The sequence below is a fragment of the Palaemon carinicauda genome, chromosome 9 (assembly GCF_036898095.1).
Source record: "Palaemon carinicauda isolate YSFRI2023 chromosome 9, ASM3689809v2, whole genome shotgun sequence".
Taxonomy (NCBI): domain Eukaryota; kingdom Metazoa; phylum Arthropoda; class Malacostraca; order Decapoda; family Palaemonidae; genus Palaemon; species Palaemon carinicauda.
In genome coordinates, this window is record NC_090733.1 from 157,599,702 (window position 1) to 157,621,911 (window position 22,210).

At 49.7% G+C, this 22,210-nt stretch overlaps 1 protein-coding gene across 1 annotated transcript in view; it reads right to left on the reverse strand.

The window, feature by feature from the left end:
* Positions 1-1,326: 1,326 nt before the first annotated feature.
* LOC137646942 (peroxidase-like) overlaps positions 1,327-22,210 on the reverse strand; it is a 23,600-nt gene continuing 2,716 nt past the window's right edge. Inside the window, exons 4-10 of the mRNA XM_068380012.1 lie at positions 21,674-21,844; positions 21,252-21,405; positions 20,805-20,971; positions 20,293-20,387; positions 18,796-18,969; positions 18,492-18,660; positions 1,327-1,629 (exon numbers count right to left, since the gene is read on the reverse strand). Coding sequence (XP_068236113.1) covers positions 1,525-1,629; positions 18,492-18,660; positions 18,796-18,969; positions 20,293-20,387; positions 20,805-20,971; positions 21,252-21,405; positions 21,674-21,844 — 1,035 coding nt within the window. The 3' untranslated portion in view covers positions 1,327-1,524. The remainder of the gene's footprint in view (positions 1,630-18,491; positions 18,661-18,795; positions 18,970-20,292; positions 20,388-20,804; positions 20,972-21,251; positions 21,406-21,673; positions 21,845-22,210) is intronic.

Here is a 22,210-nt window from a genome sequence, read left to right on the forward strand (position 1 = left end):
TTAAATATTGACTGTTAATGCTCATGGCAATCAGTTCTTTCGTAGGCAGTATACTATAAAATAAAATTGCAACCGCCTCCCCCAACCCCCCCCCCCCCCAAAAAAAAAACAGATTCTTTAATGGGAAAAATTACTTATACAGCTAATAATTAAATTTCAGGGAATCAACTACCAATCATTTTTGCAATTGTCCAACTCAAATAAGTTTTGTTACGTTTACCTCAAAGATTTCCTGTACAAAGAATTTATCCCAAATAAAAATTCTAAAATTTATTATTAACTTAGGGGAACAAGCCGTGCATATTTCAACAGAGCTTCCGTATGTACTGTAAGAACCTGTGAGGTGGTAAAACATTTGCAAGAAGGTGAATTATAAAACCCAACAGGTTTACATAATAAAGCGAACATAAATACTAAAATTCTAAATGTAACAAAATCATCTTCATTGGCCTCTTGATAATTGCTAAACTTAATATCCAAGAGGTCTGTAGCATCAAGATTCTAATTCCCATAAGACTAATTATATAATTAATTTCCAAAACAAAGGGGCGAGCTAAAAAAATTAAAAATTCAAGAGAAATATTCGAAAATTATTTATTCCCAGCTGGTTAGATTACAGAATAAAACAAACTTCCTCTTTTTCAAATTTTGGGTTTCTCTAATTATAAAGTAAAGGATTAGCAGCAAATTAATGGGAAATTTCAATGCTGATAAGGTACTTTTAACATTATGTCCTTTGCTTAATTTCTTTCCAATTGTAGTGTGGAAAGAACCAAGTGTATGTCCTTTGCTTAATTTCTTTCCAATTGTAGTGTGGAAAGAACCAAGTGTCTACTGTCGAGTTTCACAAGATCTTTCTAGGAATCTCAAACAGCTTTAAGTCACCTGTTACTCTGAATCAAACGCCCTCATAAAACCTATACCTAGGCAATGCCTGGGTCATATACATTTTCTACTTTCTTTTCTTTTTTTACATTCTCCTTAAGTTCCATGCTTCTGACATGTAACATACCATTCATAATTCCATAAAATTTTTCTTTAAGTCCAAATATTTATTCCAAATCTACGCGAACTGAAGATTTTCTTTAGGAAACATTAACGGGCTCTCTTTTGGTAAAAAATCTACTCAAATTCAACAAGAAATAGGCTTCATTAAGTAGCTTTTAATATCTTAAACTTCAATGGCACTTTCCCTCAAGTTATTCAACGACCTAATTTTCTAGATATTTATATTCAGATAAACAAAACTTTAAATCTAAATACAGTATTTTATGTGGCACACTTTGCTAAGACCTTAAATATCATGGAAAAATAAAACGCTTAAGCGATAACGGCAACTATAGAATATAACATACATTTACCAAGTCAGGACTAAGAACAATCTTCTTAAAATAGTATAGTACAACAAAAAATATGTGAAACAAAACAATCTTTTGATAAAATCAGTTTGGGCGAAATCTTTTAAAATAATAAATTTACATATTTACAAGAATCGATCCTTCGCATAGCTTCCAATCCTTATTTTTAATTTCCCCAAATGAGATTGGAAGCAGTTTCATCACATACCGATAGGCAGAAATCATCCCGGATAGACGAAGCACATCCTTTCAAGTTAGGGTCGCATTTCAACTGCGAAAACAAAAGACATGAGTTATCATTTTACATTACAGAGCGTCAATTTTTTGCATTAACAGATACAGTTAAACCCAAAATCAAAGTTTTCGTTGGGACTTTTTATCTCAAAATGAACGTAAAGAAAAACTTAATGACTGGATAGATATGTTAGGATATTTTATCAGAGCTAGAGCTTATGGAACCATGTGCGTTATTTAGTATCATATATAAATGAATGATGAGAGTAGCATGTGGTTTGCTTATCTGGTCCTACCTCACTAAAATTCTATGGCCCAATTGAACCCCTCTTATTTAGAAATAGAGGAGCAAGCAATTATAAATGAAGCCAGAGTAATTGCTAATTTTAAGTTATTTAAATGAAAAAAAAAAATCATAAATGAAGTTTCTAATAAAAAAAAAAGTCACAAGAAAACACAAACGATTAATTTTGTTATAATCCCGAAGAATGATGATAATGACAACAATACTAACACGGCTTATTTAGTAGAGACTTTTTTTTTTTTTTTTTTTTTTTTTTTTTTTTTTTTTTTTTTTTTTTTTTTTTTTTTTACAAAAAACATCCGTAATCATCGTCAGTATTTAAGGCTAACCTATTTGCTCTTATAGACACTCGCAACTTCTTTCACATAACACAAAACATCATTTGTATCCTTGACAAGTTTTAGATAAGATTCTTTTATTCCACATCCAAAGCTTAACAGCATCTCGAATTCACCGGCTGATCAATATTTGCTATTTCTGAAACGGGCATTTTCTGCACACTTTGCTATCCTCCGTCATGCATTACTACTTGATATAAATATATCTAACAATATCGGCAAGTAACCGCATGGTAGCTACCAGGCTTGTCATACGTTCCATTCACTGTATGGGTCCTGAGCATAATCACCATTAACGACATTTCGAATTCCCGTATCACATTTAAATATGATGTGGGCATTCCAACCTGCAACCTGACATGATACTTACTCTCTCTTTTCTGTCAAATACATCAACAACGTACTCCTACCTATAAAAATTGTTGTCATAGTTTTCAGCTTCCCAATCTTCGTAACTGCACCTTCAACCTGATTATGCATTTTAATGGCTGTATAATCTCTACTTAAGCCTTCAGCAAAATTTAAAAGTTTCTATTTAAGGTGGACCTCATATCAACAATTACAGTATCTTCAAGGACTAAGGGATGTGATCTCTTTTTTTAAATAAACTCTTAGCTTTATCAGAAGTCTTCATGGACCTTTAAAACTACTTTATTACCAACTTTACAGATATAAAAATATGACAACTTGTGGGTGTTTTTCATGTCCAAATAAGGAATCCATTGTACTTTATATGGGGGTATCCCCTCAATATATGAGAGAATGTCGCTCACAAAATTAGTGGATGAATCAAATTCATTACTCATCCTACAAAAGTTAATATATTTCCATAAGTATGGTTTGGCTATGGCTTCCAACTCTATTGTAATACATCTATGACAATCTAATCTGATAGTTATAATGCTTAACACTAATGCACAATCTGGTACTTTAGCTTCGTAAATGCGTTTGCACATCCAGCAACTACTTCGAAAACAATCGGCGAGAACAGCAAAGCAAACTGTCAATATTCTGAATTGGTGCTAATACGAAGATATTTGTTTGGAACTACTTCGATTTACGGAAATAGAGCTCTAGTACATAAACCAGTTCTGGGTCCTGTGCGGCCATTCAGCACCAAAGGGCCACTATGGGAACCCATGCAGGTACTTTACTATAATGTAAAAGGTTAAGTGTTTGGACAACAAAATGGATTATATAAAAGGTTAAGTGTTTGGACAACAAAATGGATTATATAAAAGGTTAAGTGTTTGGACAACAAAATGGATTATATAAAAGGTTAAGTGTTTGGACAGAAAATTGAAAAAAAAGAGAGGAAACAGAGGTAAAGGAGGATATAAATAAAAGTGAAACTATGGGACCAAGGAACACTGCAAAGACCCTTTAATGTCTATAGAGCTATCAATATCTTCTACAATAATAGGAGATTTTCATCCCTCTTACGGGCTGCCATAGTGCAAGAGCCCGGCAAGGCAATCTTAAAACAACAACACCACCAGAGCCTTTCAAACTTTTTTATCGGACAAAGTATTTTATAAGCTGTAGATTGCAAGCAACATCCTAACTTCCATATATTATCTACGGTTGAGCTCTTGATGAAAATTTCTTTACCTGTCTTATCTAAAATAATTTCGAGAATCTTGCACAAGAGCATCTAGGCAATATTCTCCAGGACTCGAAGTGTATCTTCGAAGTTGCTCAGCATAGTATAAATAAAGTAATCCTCTAAGCACTAAAGGAATATAGTTGCGATCAACTAGACTTCCAATAGCCAATGATTAAAATGGTCCAGCACATTCTTTGACACTAGGTGGAATACATTCCTCCACTTAGTTTGGACTGGCAACTGGCAAGCTGAGGATGGTTTCTAACATCCTTAAACATACAGAGAACCTTAATGCTGAGTAAGCAATCTTAGTTAGCTAAGACTACTCCACTTTGAAAAAATCAAATCCGAAGTTTAGTTAGCTGGGATGTGCAAATCACATTTAAATAGTTCTCTTGCTTGAGAGTACACCCAGGCACACTATTCTATCTTATTTCGCTTCCTCTTATTTTGTTAAAGTTTTTATAATTATTATAGGAGGTATTTATTTAAATGTTACTGATCTTAAAATATTTAATTTTTCCTTGTTTCCTTTCCTCACTGGGCTATTTTCCCTACTGGCGCGCTTTAGATCATTCAGCTTTTCCAATTAGGATTGTAGCTTAGCAATTAATAATAATAATAATAATAATAATAATAATAATAATAAATAATAATAATAATAATAATAATAATAGAGACGGGAGAAAATGCCTAAATCATCTCCGATAATGCTGAAAAAAAAAATTTTTTAGAAACACGAAAGTTGGAGTCATTCTCCTCAGCCCATAGAATTTCTGCATTACAAACACTTTCAAACTTTTACTTGAGGGGGCAGTAAGTATGATGCAAGGTTACCAGGTAATAAGGAGCCACCAGCTGGTTATCAATAACAAAGACTTTTCCAGGTTTCGCCAAATCAGGGGGCGTCCTCTGCGGGTTTCGCCAAATCAGGGGGCGTCCTCTGCGGGTTTCGCCAAATCAGGGGGCGTCCTCTGCGGGTTTCGCCAAATCAGGGGGCGTCCTCTGCGGGTTTCGCCAAATCAGGGGGCGTCCTCTGCGGGTTTCGCCAAATCAGGGGGCGTCCTCTGCGGGTTTCGCCAAATCAGGGGGCGTCCTCTGCGGGTTTCGCCAAATCAGGGGGCGTCCTCTGCGGGTTTCGCCAAATCAGGGGGCGTCCTCTGCGGGTTTCGCCAAATCAGGGGGCGTCCTCTGCGGGTTTCGCCAAATCAGGGGGCGTCCTCTGCGGGTTTCGCCAAATCAGGGGGCGTCCTCTGCGGGTTTCGCCAAATCAGGGGGCGTCCTCTGCGGGTTTCGCCAAATCAGGGGGCGTCCTCTGCGGGTTTCGCCAAATCAGGGGGCGTCCTCTGCGGGTTTCGCCAAATCAGGGGGCGTCCTCTGCGGGTTTCGCCAAATCAGGGGGCGTCCTCTGCGGGTTTCGCCAAATCAGGGGGCGTCCTCTGCGGGTTTCGCCAAATCAGGGGGCGTCCTCTGCGGGTTTCGCCAAATCAGGGGGCGTCCTCTGCGGGTTTCGCCAAATCAGGGGGCGTCCTCTGCGGGTTTCGCCAAATCAGGGGGCGTCCTCTGCGGGTTTCGCCAAATCAGGGGGCGTCCTCTGCGGGTTTCGCCAAATCAGGGGGCGTCCTCTGCGGGTTTCGCCAAATCAGGGGGCGTCCTCTGCGGGTTTCGCCAAATCAGGGGGCGTCCTCTGCGGGTTTCGCCAAATCAGGGGGCGTCCTCTGCGGGTTTCGCCAAATCAGGGGGCGTCCTCTGCGGGTTTCGCCAAATCAGGGGGCGTCCTCTGCGGGTTTCGCCAAATCAGGGGGCGTCCTCTGCGGGTTTCGCCAAATCAGGGGGCGTCCTCTGCGGGTTTCGCCAAATCAGGGGGCGTCCTCTGCGGGTTTCGCCAAATCAGGGGGCGTCCTCTGCGGGTTTCGCCAAATCAGGGGGCGTCCTCTGCGGGTTTCGCCAAATCAGGGGGCGTCCTCTGCGGGTTTCGCCAAATCAGGGGGCGTCCTCTGCGGGTTTCGCCAAATCAGGGGGCGTCCTCTGCGGGTTTCGCCAAATCAGGGGGCGTCCTCTGCGGGTTTCGCCAAATCAGGGGGCGTCCTCTGCGGGTTTCGCCAAATCAGGGGGCGTCCTCTGCGGGTTTCGCCAAATCAGGGGGCGTCCTCTGCGGGTTTCGCCAAATCAGGGGGCGTCCTCTGCGGGTTTCGCCAAATCAGGGGGCGTCCTCTGCGGGTTTCGCCAAATCAGGGGGCGTCCTCTGCGGGTTTCGCCAAATCAGGGGGCGTCCTCTGCGGGTTTCGCCAAATCAGGGGGCGTCCTCTGCGGGTTTCGCCAAATCAGGGGGCGTCCTCTGCGGGTTTCGCCAAATCAGGGGGCGTCCTCTGCGGGTTTCGCCAAATCAGGGGGCGTCCTCTGCGGGTTTCGCCAAATCAGGGGGCGTCCTCTGCGGGTTTCGCCAAATCAGGGGGCGTCCTCTGCGGGTTTCGCCAAATCAGGGGGCGTCCTCTGCGGGTTTCGCCAAATCAGGGGGCGTCCTCTGCGGGTTTCGCCAAATCAGGGGGCGTCCTCTGCGGGTTTCGCCAAATCAGGGGGCGTCCTCTGCGGGTTTCGCCAAATCAGGGGGCGTCCTCTGCGGGTTTCGCCAAATCAGGGGGCGTCCTCTGCGGGTTTCGCCAAATCAGGGGGCGTCCTCTGCGGGTTTCGCCAAATCAGGGGGCGTCCTCTGCGGGTTTCGCCAAATCAGGGGGCGTCCTCTGCGGGTTTCGCCAAATCAGGGGGCGTCCTCTGCGGGTTTCGCCAAATCAGGGGGCGTCCTCTGCGGGTTTCGCCAAATCAGGGGGCGTCCTCTGCGGGTTTCGCCAAATCAGGGGGCGTCCTCTGCGGGTTTCGCCAAATCAGGGGGCGTCCTCTGCGGGTTTCGCCAAATCAGGGGGCGTCCTCTGCGGGTTTCGCCAAATCAGGGGGCGTCCTCTGCGGGTTTCGCCAAATCAGGGGGCGTCCTCTGCGGGTTTCGCCAAATCAGGGGGCGTCCTCTGCGGGTTTCGCCAAATCAGGGGGCGTCCTCTGCGGGTTTCGCCAAATCAGGGGGCGTCCTCTGCGGGTTTCGCCAAATCAGGGGGCGTCCTCTGCGGGTTTCGCCAAATCAGGGGGCGTCCTCTGCGGGTTTCGCCAAATCAGGGGGCGTCCTCTGCGGGTTTCGCCAAATCAGGGGGCGTCCTCTGCGGGTTTCGCCAAATCAGGGGGCGTCCTCTGCGGGTTTCGCCAAATCAGGGGGCGTCCTCTGCGGGTTTCGCCAAATCAGGGGGCGTCCTCTGCGGGTTTCGCCAAATCAGGGGGCGTCCTCTGCGGGTTTCGCCAAATCAGGGGGCGTCCTCTGCGGGTTTCGCCAAATCAGGGGGCGTCCTCTGCGGGTTTCGCCAAATCAGGGGGCGTCCTCTGCGGGTTTCGCCAAATCAGGGGGCGTCCTCTGCGGGTTTCGCCAAATCAGGGGGCGTCCTCTGCGGGTTTCGCCAAATCAGGGGGCGTCCTCTGCGGGTTTCGCCAAATCAGGGGGCGTCCTCTGCGGGTTTCGCCAAATCAGGGGGCGTCCTCTGCGGGTTTCGCCAAATCAGGGGGCGTCCTCTGCGGGTTTCGCCAAATCAGGGGGCGTCCTCTGCGGGTTTCGCCAAATCAGGGGGCGTCCTCTGCGGGTTTCGCCAAATCAGGGGGCGTCCTCTGCGGGTTTCGCCAAATCAGGGGGCGTCCTCTGCGGGTTTCGCCAAATCAGGGGGCGTCCTCTGCGGGTTTCGCCAAATCAGGGGGCGTCCTCTGCGGGTTTCGCCAAATCAGGGGGCGTCCTCTGCGGGTTTCGCCAAATCAGGGGGCGTCCTCTGCGGGTTTCGCCAAATCAGGGGGCGTCCTCTGCGGGTTTCGCCAAATCAGGGGGCGTCCTCTGCGGGTTTCGCCAAATCAGGGGGCGTCCTCTGCGGGTTTCGCCAAATCAGGGGGCGTCCTCTGCGGGTTTCGCCAAATCAGGGGGCGTCCTCTGCGGGTTTCGCCAAATCAGGGGGCGTCCTCTGCGGGTTTCGCCAAATCAGGGGGCGTCCTCTGCGGGTTTCGCCAAATCAGGGGGCGTCCTCTGCGGGTTTCGCCAAATCAGGGGGCGTCCTCTGCGGGTTTCGCCAAATCAGGGGGCGTCCTCTGCGGGTTTCGCCAAATCAGGGGGCGTCCTCTGCGGGTTTCGCCAAATCAGGGGGCGTCCTCTGCGGGTTTCGCCAAATCAGGGGGCGTCCTCTGCGGGTTTCGCCAAATCAGGGGGCGTCCTCTGCGGGTTTCGCCAAATCAGGGGGCGTCCTCTGCGGGTTTCGCCAAATCAGGGGGCGTCCTCTGCGGGTTTCGCCAAATCAGGGGGCGTCCTCTGCGGGTTTCGCCAAATCAGGGGGCGTCCTCTGCGGGTTTCGCCAAATCAGGGGGCGTCCTCTGCGGGTTTCGCCAAATCAGGGGGCGTCCTCTGCGGGTTTCGCCAAATCAGGGGGCGTCCTCTGCGGGTTTCGCCAAATCAGGGGGCGTCCTCTGCGGGTTTCGCCAAATCAGGGGGCGTCCTCTGCGGGTTTCGCCAAATCAGGGGGCGTCCTCTGCGGGTTTCGCCAAATCAGGGGGCGTCCTCTGCGGGTTTCGCCAAATCAGGGGGCGTCCTCTGCGGGTTTCGCCAAATCAGGGGGCGTCCTCTGCGGGTTTCGCCAAATCAGGGGGCGTCCTCTGCGGGTTTCGCCAAATCAGGGGGCGTCCTCTGCGGGTTTCGCCAAATCAGGGGGCGTCCTCTGCGGGTTTCGCCAAATCAGGGGGCGTCCTCTGCGGGTTTCGCCAAATCAGGGGGCGTCCTCTGCGGGTTTCGCCAAATCAGGGGGCGTCCTCTGCGGGTTTCGCCAAATCAGGGGGCGTCCTCTGCGGGTTTCGCCAAATCAGGGGGCGTCCTCTGCGGGTTTCGCCAAATCAGGGGGCGTCCTCTGCGGGTTTCGCCAAATCAGGGGGCGTCCTCTGCGGGTTTCGCCAAATCAGGGGGCGTCCTCTGCGGGTTTCGCCAAATCAGGGGGCGTCCTCTGCGGGTTTCGCCAAATCAGGGGGCGTCCTCTGCGGGTTTCGCCAAATCAGGGGGCGTCCTCTGCGGGTTTCGCCAAATCAGGGGGCGTCCTCTGCGGGTTTCGCCAAATCAGGGGGCGTCCTCTGCGGGTTTCGCCAAATCAGGGGGCGTCCTCTGCGGGTTTCGCCAAATCAGGGGGCGTCCTCTGCGGGTTTCGCCAAATCAGGGGGCGTCCTCTGCGGGTTTCGCCAAATCAGGGGGCGTCCTCTGCGGGTTTCGCCAAATCAGGGGGCGTCCTCTGCGGGTTTCGCCAAATCAGGGGGCGTCCTCTGCGGGTTTCGCCAAATCAGGGGGCGTCCTCTGCGGGTTTCGCCAAATCAGGGGGCGTCCTCTGCGGGTTTCGCCAAATCAGGGGGCGTCCTCTGCGGGTTTCGCCAAATCAGGGGGCGTCCTCTGCGGGTTTCGCCAAATCAGGGGGCGTCCTCTGCGGGTTTCGCCAAATCAGGGGGCGTCCTCTGCGGGTTTCGCCAAATCAGGGGGCGTCCTCTGCGGGTTTCGCCAAATCAGGGGGCGTCCTCTGCGGGTTTCGCCAAATCAGGGGGCGTCCTCTGCGGGTTTCGCCAAATCAGGGGGCGTCCTCTGCGGGTTTCGCCAAATCAGGGGGCGTCCTCTGCGGGTTTCGCCAAATCAGGGGGCGTCCTCTGCGGGTTTCGCCAAATCAGGGGGCGTCCTCTGCGGGTTTCGCCAAATCAGGGGGCGTCCTCTGCGGGTTTCGCCAAATCAGGGGGCGTCCTCTGCGGGTTTCGCCAAATCAGGGGGCGTCCTCTGCGGGTTTCGCCAAATCAGGGGGCGTCCTCTGCGGGTTTCGCCAAATCAGGGGGCGTCCTCTGCGGGTTTCGCCAAATCAGGGGGCGTCCTCTGCGGGTTTCGCCAAATCAGGGGGCGTCCTCTGCGGGTTTCGCCAAATCAGGGGGCGTCCTCTGCGGGTTTCGCCAAATCAGGGGGCGTCCTCTGCGGGTTTCGCCAAATCAGGGGGCGTCCTCTGCGGGTTTCGCCAAATCAGGGGGCGTCCTCTGCGGGTTTCGCCAAATCAGGGGGCGTCCTCTGCGGGTTTCGCCAAATCAGGGGGCGTCCTCTGCGGGTTTCGCCAAATCAGGGGGCGTCCTCTGCGGGTTTCGCCAAATCAGGGGGCGTCCTCTGCGGGTTTCGCCAAATCAGGGGGCGTCCTCTGCGGGTTTCGCCAAATCAGGGGGCGTCCTCTGCGGGTTTCGCCAAATCAGGGGGCGTCCTCTGCGGGTTTCGCCAAATCAGGGGGCGTCCTCTGCGGGTTTCGCCAAATCAGGGGGCGTCCTCTGCGGGTTTCGCCAAATCAGGGGGCGTCCTCTGCGGGTTTCGCCAAATCAGGGGGCGTCCTCTGCGGGTTTCGCCAAATCAGGGGGCGTCCTCTGCGGGTTTCGCCAAATCAGGGGGCGTCCTCTGCGGGTTTCGCCAAATCAGGGGGCGTCCTCTGCGGGTTTCGCCAAATCAGGGGGCGTCCTCTGCGGGTTTCGCCAAATCAGGGGGCGTCCTCTGCGGGTTTCGCCAAATCAGGGGGCGTCCTCTGCGGGTTTCGCCAAATCAGGGGGCGTCCTCTGCGGGTTTCGCCAAATCAGGGGGCGTCCTCTGCGGGTTTCGCCAAATCAGGGGGCGTCCTCTGCGGGTTTCGCCAAATCAGGGGGCGTCCTCTGCGGGTTTCGCCAAATCAGGGGGCGTCCTCTGCGGGTTTCGCCAAATCAGGGGGCGTCCTCTGCGGGTTTCGCCAAATCAGGGGGCGTCCTCTGCGGGTTTCGCCAAATCAGGGGGCGTCCTCTGCGGGTTTCGCCAAATCAGGGGGCGTCCTCTGCGGGTTTCGCCAAATCAGGGGGCGTCCTCTGCGGGTTTCGCCAAATCAGGGGGCGTCCTCTGCGGGTTTCGCCAAATCAGGGGGCGTCCTCTGCGGGTTTCGCCAAATCAGGGGGCGTCCTCTGCGGGTTTCGCCAAATCAGGGGGCGTCCTCTGCGGGTTTCGCCAAATCAGGGGGCGTCCTCTGCGGGTTTCGCCAAATCAGGGGGCGTCCTCTGCGGGTTTCGCCAAATCAGGGGGCGTCCTCTGCGGGTTTCGCCAAATCAGGGGGCGTCCTCTGCGGGTTTCGCCAAATCAGGGGGCGTCCTCTGCGGGTTTCGCCAAATCAGGGGGCGTCCTCTGCGGGTTTCGCCAAATCAGGGGGCGTCCTCTGCGGGTTTCGCCAAATCAGGGGGCGTCCTCTGCGGGTTTCGCCAAATCAGGGGGCGTCCTCTGCGGGTTTCGCCAAATCAGGGGGCGTCCTCTGCGGGTTTCGCCAAATCAGGGGGCGTCCTCTGCGGGTTTCGCCAAATCAGGGGGCGTCCTCTGCGGGTTTCGCCAAATCAGGGGGCGTCCTCTGCGGGTTTCGCCAAATCAGGGGGCGTCCTCTGCGGGTTTCGCCAAATCAGGGGGCGTCCTCTGCGGGTTTCGCCAAATCAGGGGGCGTCCTCTGCGGGTTTCGCCAAATCAGGGGGCGTCCTCTGCGGGTTTCGCCAAATCAGGGGGCGTCCTCTGCGGGTTTCGCCAAATCAGGGGGCGTCCTCTGCGGGTTTCGCCAAATCAGGGGGCGTCCTCTGCGGGTTTCGCCAAATCAGGGGGCGTCCTCTGCGGGTTTCGCCAAATCAGGGGGCGTCCTCTGCGGGTTTCGCCAAATCAGGGGGCGTCCTCTGCGGGTTTCGCCAAATCAGGGGGCGTCCTCTGCGGGTTTCGCCAAATCAGGGGGCGTCCTCTGCGGGTTTCGCCAAATCAGGGGGCGTCCTCTGCGGGTTTCGCCAAATCAGGGGGCGTCCTCTGCGGGTTTCGCCAAATCAGGGGGCGTCCTCTGCGGGTTTCGCCAAATCAGGGGGCGTCCTCTGCGGGTTTCGCCAAATCAGGGGGCGTCCTCTGCGGGTTTCGCCAAATCAGGGGGCGTCCTCTGCGGGTTTCGCCAAATCAGGGGGCGTCCTCTGCGGGTTTCGCCAAATCAGGGGGCGTCCTCTGCGGGTTTCGCCAAATCAGGGGGCGTCCTCTGCGGGTTTCGCCAAATCAGGGGGCGTCCTCTGCGGGTTTCGCCAAATCAGGGGGCGTCCTCTGCGGGTTTCGCCAAATCAGGGGGCGTCCTCTGCGGGTTTCGCCAAATCAGGGGGCGTCCTCTGCGGGTTTCGCCAAATCAGGGGGCGTCCTCTGCGGGTTTCGCCAAATCAGGGGGCGTCCTCTGCGGGTTTCGCCAAATCAGGGGGCGTCCTCTGCGGGTTTCGCCAAATCAGGGGGCGTCCTCTGCGGGTTTCGCCAAATCAGGGGGCGTCCTCTGCGGGTTTCGCCAAATCAGGGGGCGTCCTCTGCGGGTTTCGCCAAATCAGGGGGCGTCCTCTGCGGGTTTCGCCAAATCAGGGGGCGTCCTCTGCGGGTTTCGCCAAATCAGGGGGCGTCCTCTGCGGGTTTCGCCAAATCAGGGGGCGTCCTCTGCGGGTTTCGCCAAATCAGGGGGCGTCCTCTGCGGGTTTCGCCAAATCAGGGGGCGTCCTCTGCGGGTTTCGCCAAATCAGGGGGCGTCCTCTGCGGGTTTCGCCAAATCAGGGGGCGTCCTCTGCGGGTTTCGCCAAATCAGGGGGCGTCCTCTGCGGGTTTCGCCAAATCAGGGGGCGTCCTCTGCGGGTTTCGCCAAATCAGGGGGCGTCCTCTGCGGGTTTCGCCAAATCAGGGGGCGTCCTCTGCGGGTTTCGCCAAATCAGGGGGCGTCCTCTGCGGGTTTCGCCAAATCAGGGGGCGTCCTCTGCGGGTTTCGCCAAATCAGGGGGCGTCCTCTGCGGGTTTCGCCAAATCAGGGGGCGTCCTCTGCGGGTTTCGCAAATCAGGGGGCGTCCTCTGCGGGTTTCGCCAAATCAGGGGGCGTCCTCTGCGGGTTTCGCAAATCAGGGGGCGTCCTCTGCGGGTTTCGCCAAATCAGGGGGCGTCCTCTGCGGGTTTCGGCCAAATCAGGGGGCGTCCTCTGCGGGTTTCGGCCAAATCAGGGGGCGTCCTCTGCGGGTTTCGCCAAATCAGGGGGCGTCCTCTGCGGGTTTCGGCCAAATCAGGGGGCGTCCTCTGCGGGTTTCGCCAAATCAGGGGGCGTCCTCTGCGGGTTTCGGCAAATCAGGGGGCGTCCTCTGCGGGTTTCGCCAAATCAGGGGGCGTCCTCTGCGGGTTTCGCAAATCAGGGGGCGTCCTCTGCGGGTTTCGCCAAATCAGGGGGCGTCCTCTGCGGGTTTCGCAAATCAGGGGGCGTCCTCTGCGGGTTTCGCCAAATCAGGGGGCGTCCTCTGCGGGTTTCGGCCAAATCAGGGGGCGTCCTCTGCGGGTTTCGCCAAATCAGGGGGCGTCCTCTGCGGGTTTCGCCAAATCAGGGGGCGTCCTCTGCGGGTTTCGCCAAATCAGGGGGCGTCCTCTGCGGGTTTCGGCCAAATCAGGGGGCGTCCTTTGCGGGTTTCGCCAAATCAGGGGGCGTCCTTTGCGGGTTTCGCCAAATCAGGGGGCGTCCTTTGCGGGTTTCGCCAAATCAGGGGGCGTCCTTTGCGGGTTTCGCCAAATCAGGGGGCGTCCTTTGCGGGTTTCGGCAAATCAGGGGGCGTCCTTTGCGGGTTTCGGCAAATCAGGGGGCGTCCTTTGCGGGTTTCGGCAAATCAGGGGGCGTCCTTTGCGGGTTTCGGCAAATCAGGGGGCGTCCTTTGCGGGTTTCGGCAAATCAGGGGGCGTCCTTTGCGGGTTTCGGCAAATCAGGGGGCGTCCTTTGCGGGTTTCGGCAAATCAGGGGGCGTCCTTTGCGGGTTTCGGCAAATCAGGGGGCGTCCTTTGCGGGTTTCGCCAAATCAGGGGGCGTCCTTTGCGGGTTTCGGCAAATCAGGGGGCGTCCTTTGCGGGTTTCGCAAATCAGGGGGCGTCCTTTGCGGGTTTCGCCAAATCAGGGGGCGTCCTTTGCGGGTTTCGCCAAATCAGGGGGCGTCCTTTGCGGGTTTCGCCAAATCAGGGGGCGTCCTTTGCGGGTTTCGCCAAATCAGGGGGCGTCCTTTGCGGGTTTCGCCAAATCAGGGGGCGTCCTTTGCGGGTTTCGCCAAATCAGGGGGCGTCCTTTGCGGGTTTCGCCAAATCAGGGGGCGTCCTTTGCGGGTTTCGCCAAATCAGGGGGCGTCCTTTGCGGGTTTCGCCAAATCAGGGGGCGTCCTTTGCGGGTTTCGCCAAATCAGGGGGCGTCCTTTGCGGGTTTCGCCAAATCAGGGGGCGTCCTTTGCGGGTTTCGCCAAATCAGGGGGCGTCCTTTGCGGGTTTCGCCAAATCAGGGGGCGTCCTTTGCGGGTTTCGCCAAATCAGGGGGCGTCCTTTGCGGGTTTCGGCAAATCAGGGGGCGTCCTTTGCGGGTTTCGGCCAAATCAGGGGGCGTCCTTTGCGGGTTTCGGCAAATCAGGGGGCGTCCTTTGCGGGTTTCGCCAAATCAGGGGGCGTCCTTTGCGGGTTTCGGCAAATCAGGGGGCGTCCTTTGCGGGTTTCGCCAAATCAGGGGGCGTCCTTTGCGGGTTTCGCCAAATCAGGGGGCGTCCTTTGCGGGTTTCGCCAAATCAGGGGGCGTCCTTTGCGGGTTTCGCCAAATCAGGGGGCGTCCTTTGCGGGTTTCGCCAAATCAGGGGGCGTCCTTTGCGGGTTTCGCCAAATCAGGGGGCGTCCTTTGCGGGTTTCGGCAAATCAGGGGGCGTCCTTTGCGGGTTTCGGCAAATCAGGGGGCGTCCTTTGCGGGTTTCGGCAAATCAGGGGGCGTCCTTTGCGGGTTTCGGCAAATCAGGGGGCGTCCTTTGCGGGTTTCGGCAAATCAGGGGGCGTCCTTTGCGGGTTTCGGCAAATCAGGGGGCGTCCTTTGCGGGTTTCGGCAAATCAGGGGTCGTCCTTGGCGGGTTTCGGCAAATCAAGGGGTCGTCCTTGGCGGGTTTCGGCAAATCAAGGGGTCGTCCTTGGCGGGTTTCGGCAAATCAAGGGGTCGTCCTTGGCGGGTTTCGGCAAATCAAGGGGTCGTCCTTGGCGGGTTTCGGCAAATCAAGGGGTCGTCCTTGGCGGGTTTCGGCAAATCAAGGGGTCGTCCTTGGCGGGTTTCGGCAAATCAAGGGGTCGTCCTTGGCGGGTTTCGGCAAATCAAGGGGTCGTCCTTGGCGGGTTTCGGCAAATCAAGGGGCGTCCTTGGCGGGTTTCGGCAAATCAAGGGGTCGTCCTTGGCGGGTTTCGGCAAATCAAGGGGCGTCCTTGGCGGGTTTTGGCAAATCAAGGGGCGTCCTTGGCGGGTTTCGGCAAATCAAAGGGCGCCCTATGCGGGTTTTGGCAAATCAAAGGGAGTTTCACAGGTCACCAATCAACAAGAGAGCCTCCAGTTGGTCACCAAGCAACAAGAGAGCCTCCAGTTGGTCACCAAGCAACAAGAGCGCCTCCAGTTGGTCACCAAGCAACAAGAGCGCCTCCAGTTGGTCACCAAGCAACAAGAGCGCCTCCAGTTGGTCCCTAACCAACAAGAGAGCCTCCAGTTGGTCCCCAACCAACAAGAGAGCCTCTAGTTGGTCCCCAACCAACAAGAGAGACTAGTTGGTCCCCAACCAACAAGAGAGACTCTAGTTGGTCCCCAACCAACAAGAGAGACTCTAGTTGGTCCCCAACCAACAAGAGAGACTCTAGTTGGTCCCCAACCAACAAGAGAGAGACTAGTTGGTCCCCAACCAACAAGAGAGACTCTAGTTGGTCCCCAACCAACAAGAGAGACTCTAGTTGGTCCCCAACCAACAAGAGAGACTCTAGTTGGTCCCCAACCAACAAGAGAGACTCTAGTTGGTCCCCAACCAACAAGAGAGACTCTAGTTGGTCCCCAACCAACAAGAGAGAGACTAGTTGGTCCCCAACCAACAAGAGAGAGACTAGTTGGTCCCCAACCAACAAGAGAGACTCTAGTTGGTCCCCAACCAACAAGAGAGACTCTAGTTGGTCCCCAACCAACAAGAGAGACTCTAGTTGGTCCCCAACCAACAAGAGAGACTCTAGTTGGTCCCCAACCAACAAGAGAGACTCTAGTTGGTCCCCAACCAACAAGAGAGACTCTAGTTGGTCCCCAACCAACAAGAGAGACTAGTTGGTCCCCAACCAACAAGAGAGACTCTAGTTGGTCCCCAACCAACAAGAGAGACTCTAGTTGGTCCCCAACCAACAAGAGAGACTCTAGTTGGTCCCCAACCAACAAGAGAGACTCTAGTTGGTCCCCAACCAACAAGAGAGACTCTAGTTGGTCCCCAACCAACAAGAGAGACTCTAGTTGGTCCCCAACCAACAAGAGAGACTCTAGTTGGTCCCCAACCAACAAGAGAGACTCTAGTTGGTCCCCAACCAACAAGAGAGACTCTAGTTGGTCCCCAACCAACAAGAGAGACTAGTTGGTCCCCAACCAACAAGAGAGACTAGTTGGTCCCCAACCAACAAGAGAGACTAGTTGGACCCCAACCAACAAGAGAGACTATAGTTGGTCCCCAACCAACAAGAGAGACTATAGTTGGTCCCCAACCAACAAGAGAGACTATAGTTGGTCCCCAACCAACAAGAGAGACTCTAGTTGGTCCCCAACCAACAAGAGAGACTATAGTTGGTCCCCAACCAACAAGAGAGACTCTAGTTGGTCCCCAACCAACAAGAGAGACTATAGTTGGTCCCCAACCAACAAGAGAGACTCTAGTTGGTCCCCAACCAACAAGAGAGACTCTAGTTGGTCCCCAACCAACAAGAGAGACTCTAGTTGGTCCCCAACCAACAAGAGAGAGACTAGTTGGTCCCCAACCAACAAGAGAGAGACTAGTTGGTCCCCAACCAACAAGAGAGACTCTAGTTGGTCCCCAACCAACAAGAGAGAGACTAGTTGGTCCCCAACCAACAAGAGAGAGACTAGTTGGTCCCCAACCAACAAGAGAGACTCTAGTTGGTCCCCAACCAACAAGAGAGCCTCTAGTTGAGTTGGTCACCAACAAATAAAGGCAATCGCGCCAGTCGCCAACAAATAAAGGCACTCGCGCCAGTCGCCAACAAATAAAGGCACTCGCGCCAGTCGCCAACAAATAAAGGCACTCGCGCCAGTCGCCAACAAATAAAGGCACTCGCGCCAGTCGCCAACAAATAAAGGCACTCGCGCCAGTCGCCAACAAATAAAGGCACTCGCGCCAGTCGCCAACAAATAAAGGCACTCGCGCCAGTCGCCAACAAATAAAGGCACTCGCGCCAGTCGCCAACAAATAAAGGCACTCGCGCCAGTCGCCAACAAATAAAGGCACTCGCGCCAGTCGCCAACAAATAAAGGCACTCGCGCCAGTCACCAACAAATAAAGGCACTCGCGCCAGTCGCCAACAAATAAAGGCACTCGCGCCAGTCGCCAACAAATAAAGGCACTCGCGCCAGTCACCAATAAATAAAGGCACTCTCGCCAGTCACCAACAAATAAAGGCACTCTCTCCAGTCACCAACAAATAAAGGCACTCATGTCAGTCATCAACATATAAAGGTACTCGTCAATCACAAAAAAAGGGGTCGGGGGTTTAGTCACCAAATAATAAAACCTTAAAAGTTAGTGTTGGATGGCACTAGGGGTCAGCATTTAGGCCGTTGTAGTTTGGTGGTGATCATGGATGTGTTAAATGAAGAGATTAGAAATGAAGAGTTGTGGGAGTAGCTATATCCATAGGATTTGGCGAATACCACTGGAAATGAGAAGACTTACAAAGATGGGTTGTAGAGTGGCAAGAGACTTTGTTGAGGGGAGATTTTAGAGTAAATGTGGACAAGAGACTATGGTGAGCAGTAATGGAAGTAAGGACAGCCATGCATGAAAGTAGAGGCGGTTATAAAACAGATGGAGCAATTTAGATACTTGGGATCTACTATAAGTCAGAGAGGAAGGATACAGAGCTTTAATTGCAAAAAGAATAAAATCAACATAGGGAAAATGGGGGTAGGTAGCAAGAGTGGTATGTTAAAACTAAAACTAAAGATCTACAGAACAGAAATAAGACTCGCGTTGATATATGGACTAGAAACGTGAGCTCAAAGAGGAAAAGAGGAAAAGCTTGAGAGAACTGAGATGAAAATGCCGATATGAATTCTCGGAATATCACAGCTTGAAAGATTTGAAAATGAAGAAATAAGAATGATAGAAGTATAAAAATAACAGATAACAGACGTGATACGTGTCACAACCAAGATGGTGTGGGCACCTGTTGAGAATGGATGATGGGGAGGGAGTAGGAGGGCTTGTAAGGAACCTTTTGGGGAGAATATCATGAGGGAGGCAGAGAAATACATGGCGAGATAAAGTGAAGGATGATTTGGAGAGAAGAGGTTTGGTGGAAGAGGGTCCCATTGATAGAAGGCATTAGTAACTGACCTCTTAATGTATGGATAACGGTGGGAAAGAAGACACAAATAATAAAGTTACCCTAACAGGTTACCAACAAATTAAGAGCCACCTACCTATAGTGGAGAATTGTAATAAAAAAATCTACTAACCTTCCCGTCAATTTGACAAATGCAAGTTAAACAGGGTGAAACCTGGACGAATTTGTTCCACTGATAAACCAAGCCTAGATACGTACAAGCAACAGGCTCTCTGTTTGTAGTTTCAGTCCACAAAGTGAGGTCCACAAATGGTATTCTACCGCATCGCCAGAGAGGATTTCTGGAAAATGTCACCCCTCTTTATCTTTATCTTTTCTCCTTTAAATTCATATGCTCCTTCCCTTCATTCATTATAATAAAAGATATAAAAATGCTGCAAAATTAAATGCAAAAAAGAAAAAAAATTAATATTTACTCGACGTGAGATGGAATGTAGAAAGACCTCAAGGGAACGACTGCATCTTTTCTCTTAGTCTCACAAGGTTCCTTATCATGATCCATATTGTCACACAACAATCGTGACAGTGAAAAAGAGCTTCTGATGGAATGCAGCTGTGCTGGTGTAAATCCATGGACAGCATTTTCGTACCTATTGAGGAAATAAATTATGTAAATTGGTCATTCAATTCATCATGTAAATAGCTTTCAAAGGTTCAAAGTTAATTCAAAATCTATCACTTAACATGCTATCATATCAAAGATTGTTTATGATGCTAATTCAACAGTAGGCCTATACAATTAAGTAACAATGAAGTATTTGTATTAGTATTCTTAAAAAGGTGGCAAATATTCATGACAAAAACTAATCAGTTATAAATAAAGTTATCATTAGACATTTTATCTTCAGTTATGTAAAACCTTCAGTAAACTGTAAGCCATTATCTTCCATTCATAATAATTTACTCCGGATTTCGTAAATTTAACAAATAAAATTGTAAATGCTAACTAATACGCAATCATCAACAGCTCACTGCGATCAATAAATGCTTACTATACAATTATTAAGTTTATTTAATAAATACCAAAACATAAGTTACTTGAAGTAAAAAAATGTAATGTTAAAAATATTCATTATTCTGGGTAAAACTTAAATCAAAACTAAGGCACAATCATATAACATTTCCCAAAGGTTACTGATAAATCGTTAAAGATATTAAAGACACCCATAAAATTAACGTTTTCTCTAATAATTTTTGGTTAAAGTACAAACTCATGGGTGACTTTAGTAAAAGATTTTTTTTCCGCAATACACAAGGAATTGACTGTTTTATTACAGCTACGGACGAAAAAAAGGCTTTTCTATAAAAAAAAAAAAGGGGGGGGGGGGAACATGTGCGTTCTTATTGAACAACGCGTTTTCTTTGAAAATGACACTTTCACTGCAAATTAAAACTTAAAATATCTAAGAAATAATAATAAATCGGGTTAGCATACGCAGCTCAGCATGTACCGCTTGACAGTACACATGAGCTTGATGTTTTTCTTAGATTTCTAAAAATCATTCCCGTTCTTAGAGGGGTCTGACGAGTTTTCGATGCATTTGCTGTGGAAATGAAGGTCAAATGCAATGAAAGCTCATTATTACAGGAAAAAATTTTGTTCAAAACGTTGCTCCGTCCGTAACTATAATTTTACCTAATTTCTTAATACACACAAGTTTACATTAATATTTTTAGCTTCGTATTTTTATAACGACCTCATCTATCATAAATATAAAGCAAGGGATATCTTCCAGCTAAAATGACAATAAAATCAGATAGATGGCAATCTTGTAGGTTCTCGATAAACATTCCCACATTGTACAAGGAATTTGAAATATTTCACAATTATTTACTTCATTTTCTATGAACAAACATTAGATTTAAAACTAATTCGTGAAATCAAATTCGTAACCAAGATGTAATCTACTCACCAAAATCTATCCCCACGTCTAGAATTAAAGAATTGGTAGGCGATAATACAAGCAAATGTTGGCCCGACTAGTCCTCCAGAAACTGGGTCTTCAGCCTATAAAGGAAAAAAAATTATGTCACAATAAATATATATTTAATTAAAGTAACTCAATGGTGCAGGTCCGAGTATATTTAACTTGCTGTAATTGAACAAATACAAGATTAATTCATTCCAGAGGCAAAATAAACTTCAATCTGAAAAAAAAGTTTAACTAAAATACGATCTATATAAATTTTGTTAGTAAACCATAAAGAAACTGAATCTGGAGGATTTAACCGATATTAATTGAGGAATTTAGACTAGTAATAACCATCTCTGGATTCAATTACTAAATGCAATATACGATAAAAGCTATAGTGATATGTTCTAGTTAGAAGTTAAGGGAATGGCCATCAGGAATAAAAAAAATATGTGAGACTCAAGGTTATAAGGCAGGTTACCTCAGAGCCAAGGTCTATATATACTTCTTACCAAACCGCCAACAAAGAGGTCGATATCATCCACGTGAGCATAAATCTGCATCAGGGCATTGATAGTATTCTGGCTCATCGTCCTCTTAAGGTCATCAAATTTTGAAACTACACCGCCACCACAGGCTGCTTTGTATTTAGTGAATGCAGGTATGCCATGGTCCCGAGCTGAGGAGAATTAAAAATTACGTTTCTCATCTTAATTTAGTTTAATTTTTTTTAAGAAATTCAACACAGCTTAATTTAAAGAGAGTTCTTGCAGAATTACTGTTTTTATTTTAAATTAGTTTAAAATTTTCAGAAATTCAGCACTGTATAGTTAAAAAAGAGGAGTTCATGCCGAATTACAAGTTTCAATTTAGTTCACAATTTCTAAAAATTCAGCATCGTTGAGCTTTGTATAAACAAAGTTCGTGCAAGAAAATAAAATGCACATTAGAAATCTCACCTCGGGCAATATTTCTAGCGACTAGATCTTCTCCTGAATGCAATTCCCCCTTTTTTTCAAACAACCTATCTACTAATACCTCTTCGATGGACAAGTCCATTCCGTTCAACCTCGAGCCCATCATACCTCTTAATAGTGAATCAAAGACTCCTGGCTGGAAAAAATAGATCCTCAGTTACCATATGTGAAAAATACCTTCAACACAAGCAGCATCTATCACAAGTAAACATTAGAGTGTCCTAGCTGCTGGAACTAAATTATGGAATCCTAGATTTTCAAGATTTATAAAAATATAAAAATTTTAAAATCATGCAAACATATTACATAAAAAGAAAATCTATAAAATATACATGACTAATTACACAAGAGGCCTGGAAGGCAATATTCTATTTCAAAGATTCATAAGTTCTTGAGATACATACCAAGAAAGCCATCGTGGTATTATGGAAAGCCTCCAAAAGGGAAAGCGACCCAGTGGGCAAATAATTTTGGTCAAGCAACTGAAAATGGGATGGAACCATTGTATGCCCGACTCTAAAAGCGGCTGTGCTGAATTCGTTCAATACACCAGGATTAACTTGGCTGTTGTAATCCTGAAAGGTAATTTCTATATAACTGCATCAGCACACAGAAGCCCGAGAAGAGTGGGCAGGGAGTTCCTTTCATTGCAGGTATATTTGTCTTCATTATCCACAAATATTTCAAGGTTACTGAAACTCCTTTATTAACAATGGAGAGAGAGAGAGAGAGAGAGAGAGAGAGAGAGAGAGAGAGAGAGAGAGAGAGAGAGAGAGAGAGAGAGATCCAAGTACCAAAGAACAATTTCGTGGATGAACAAGTTTTACTGATATGATATTAAAGATTGGTTGGCTTCAAACGGAAAGTCGAATTTTTAAAGGTTGCTAAAATTGTAAGTATAATCACAGTGAAATAATAATGTTGTAGTTACTTCGAAATGA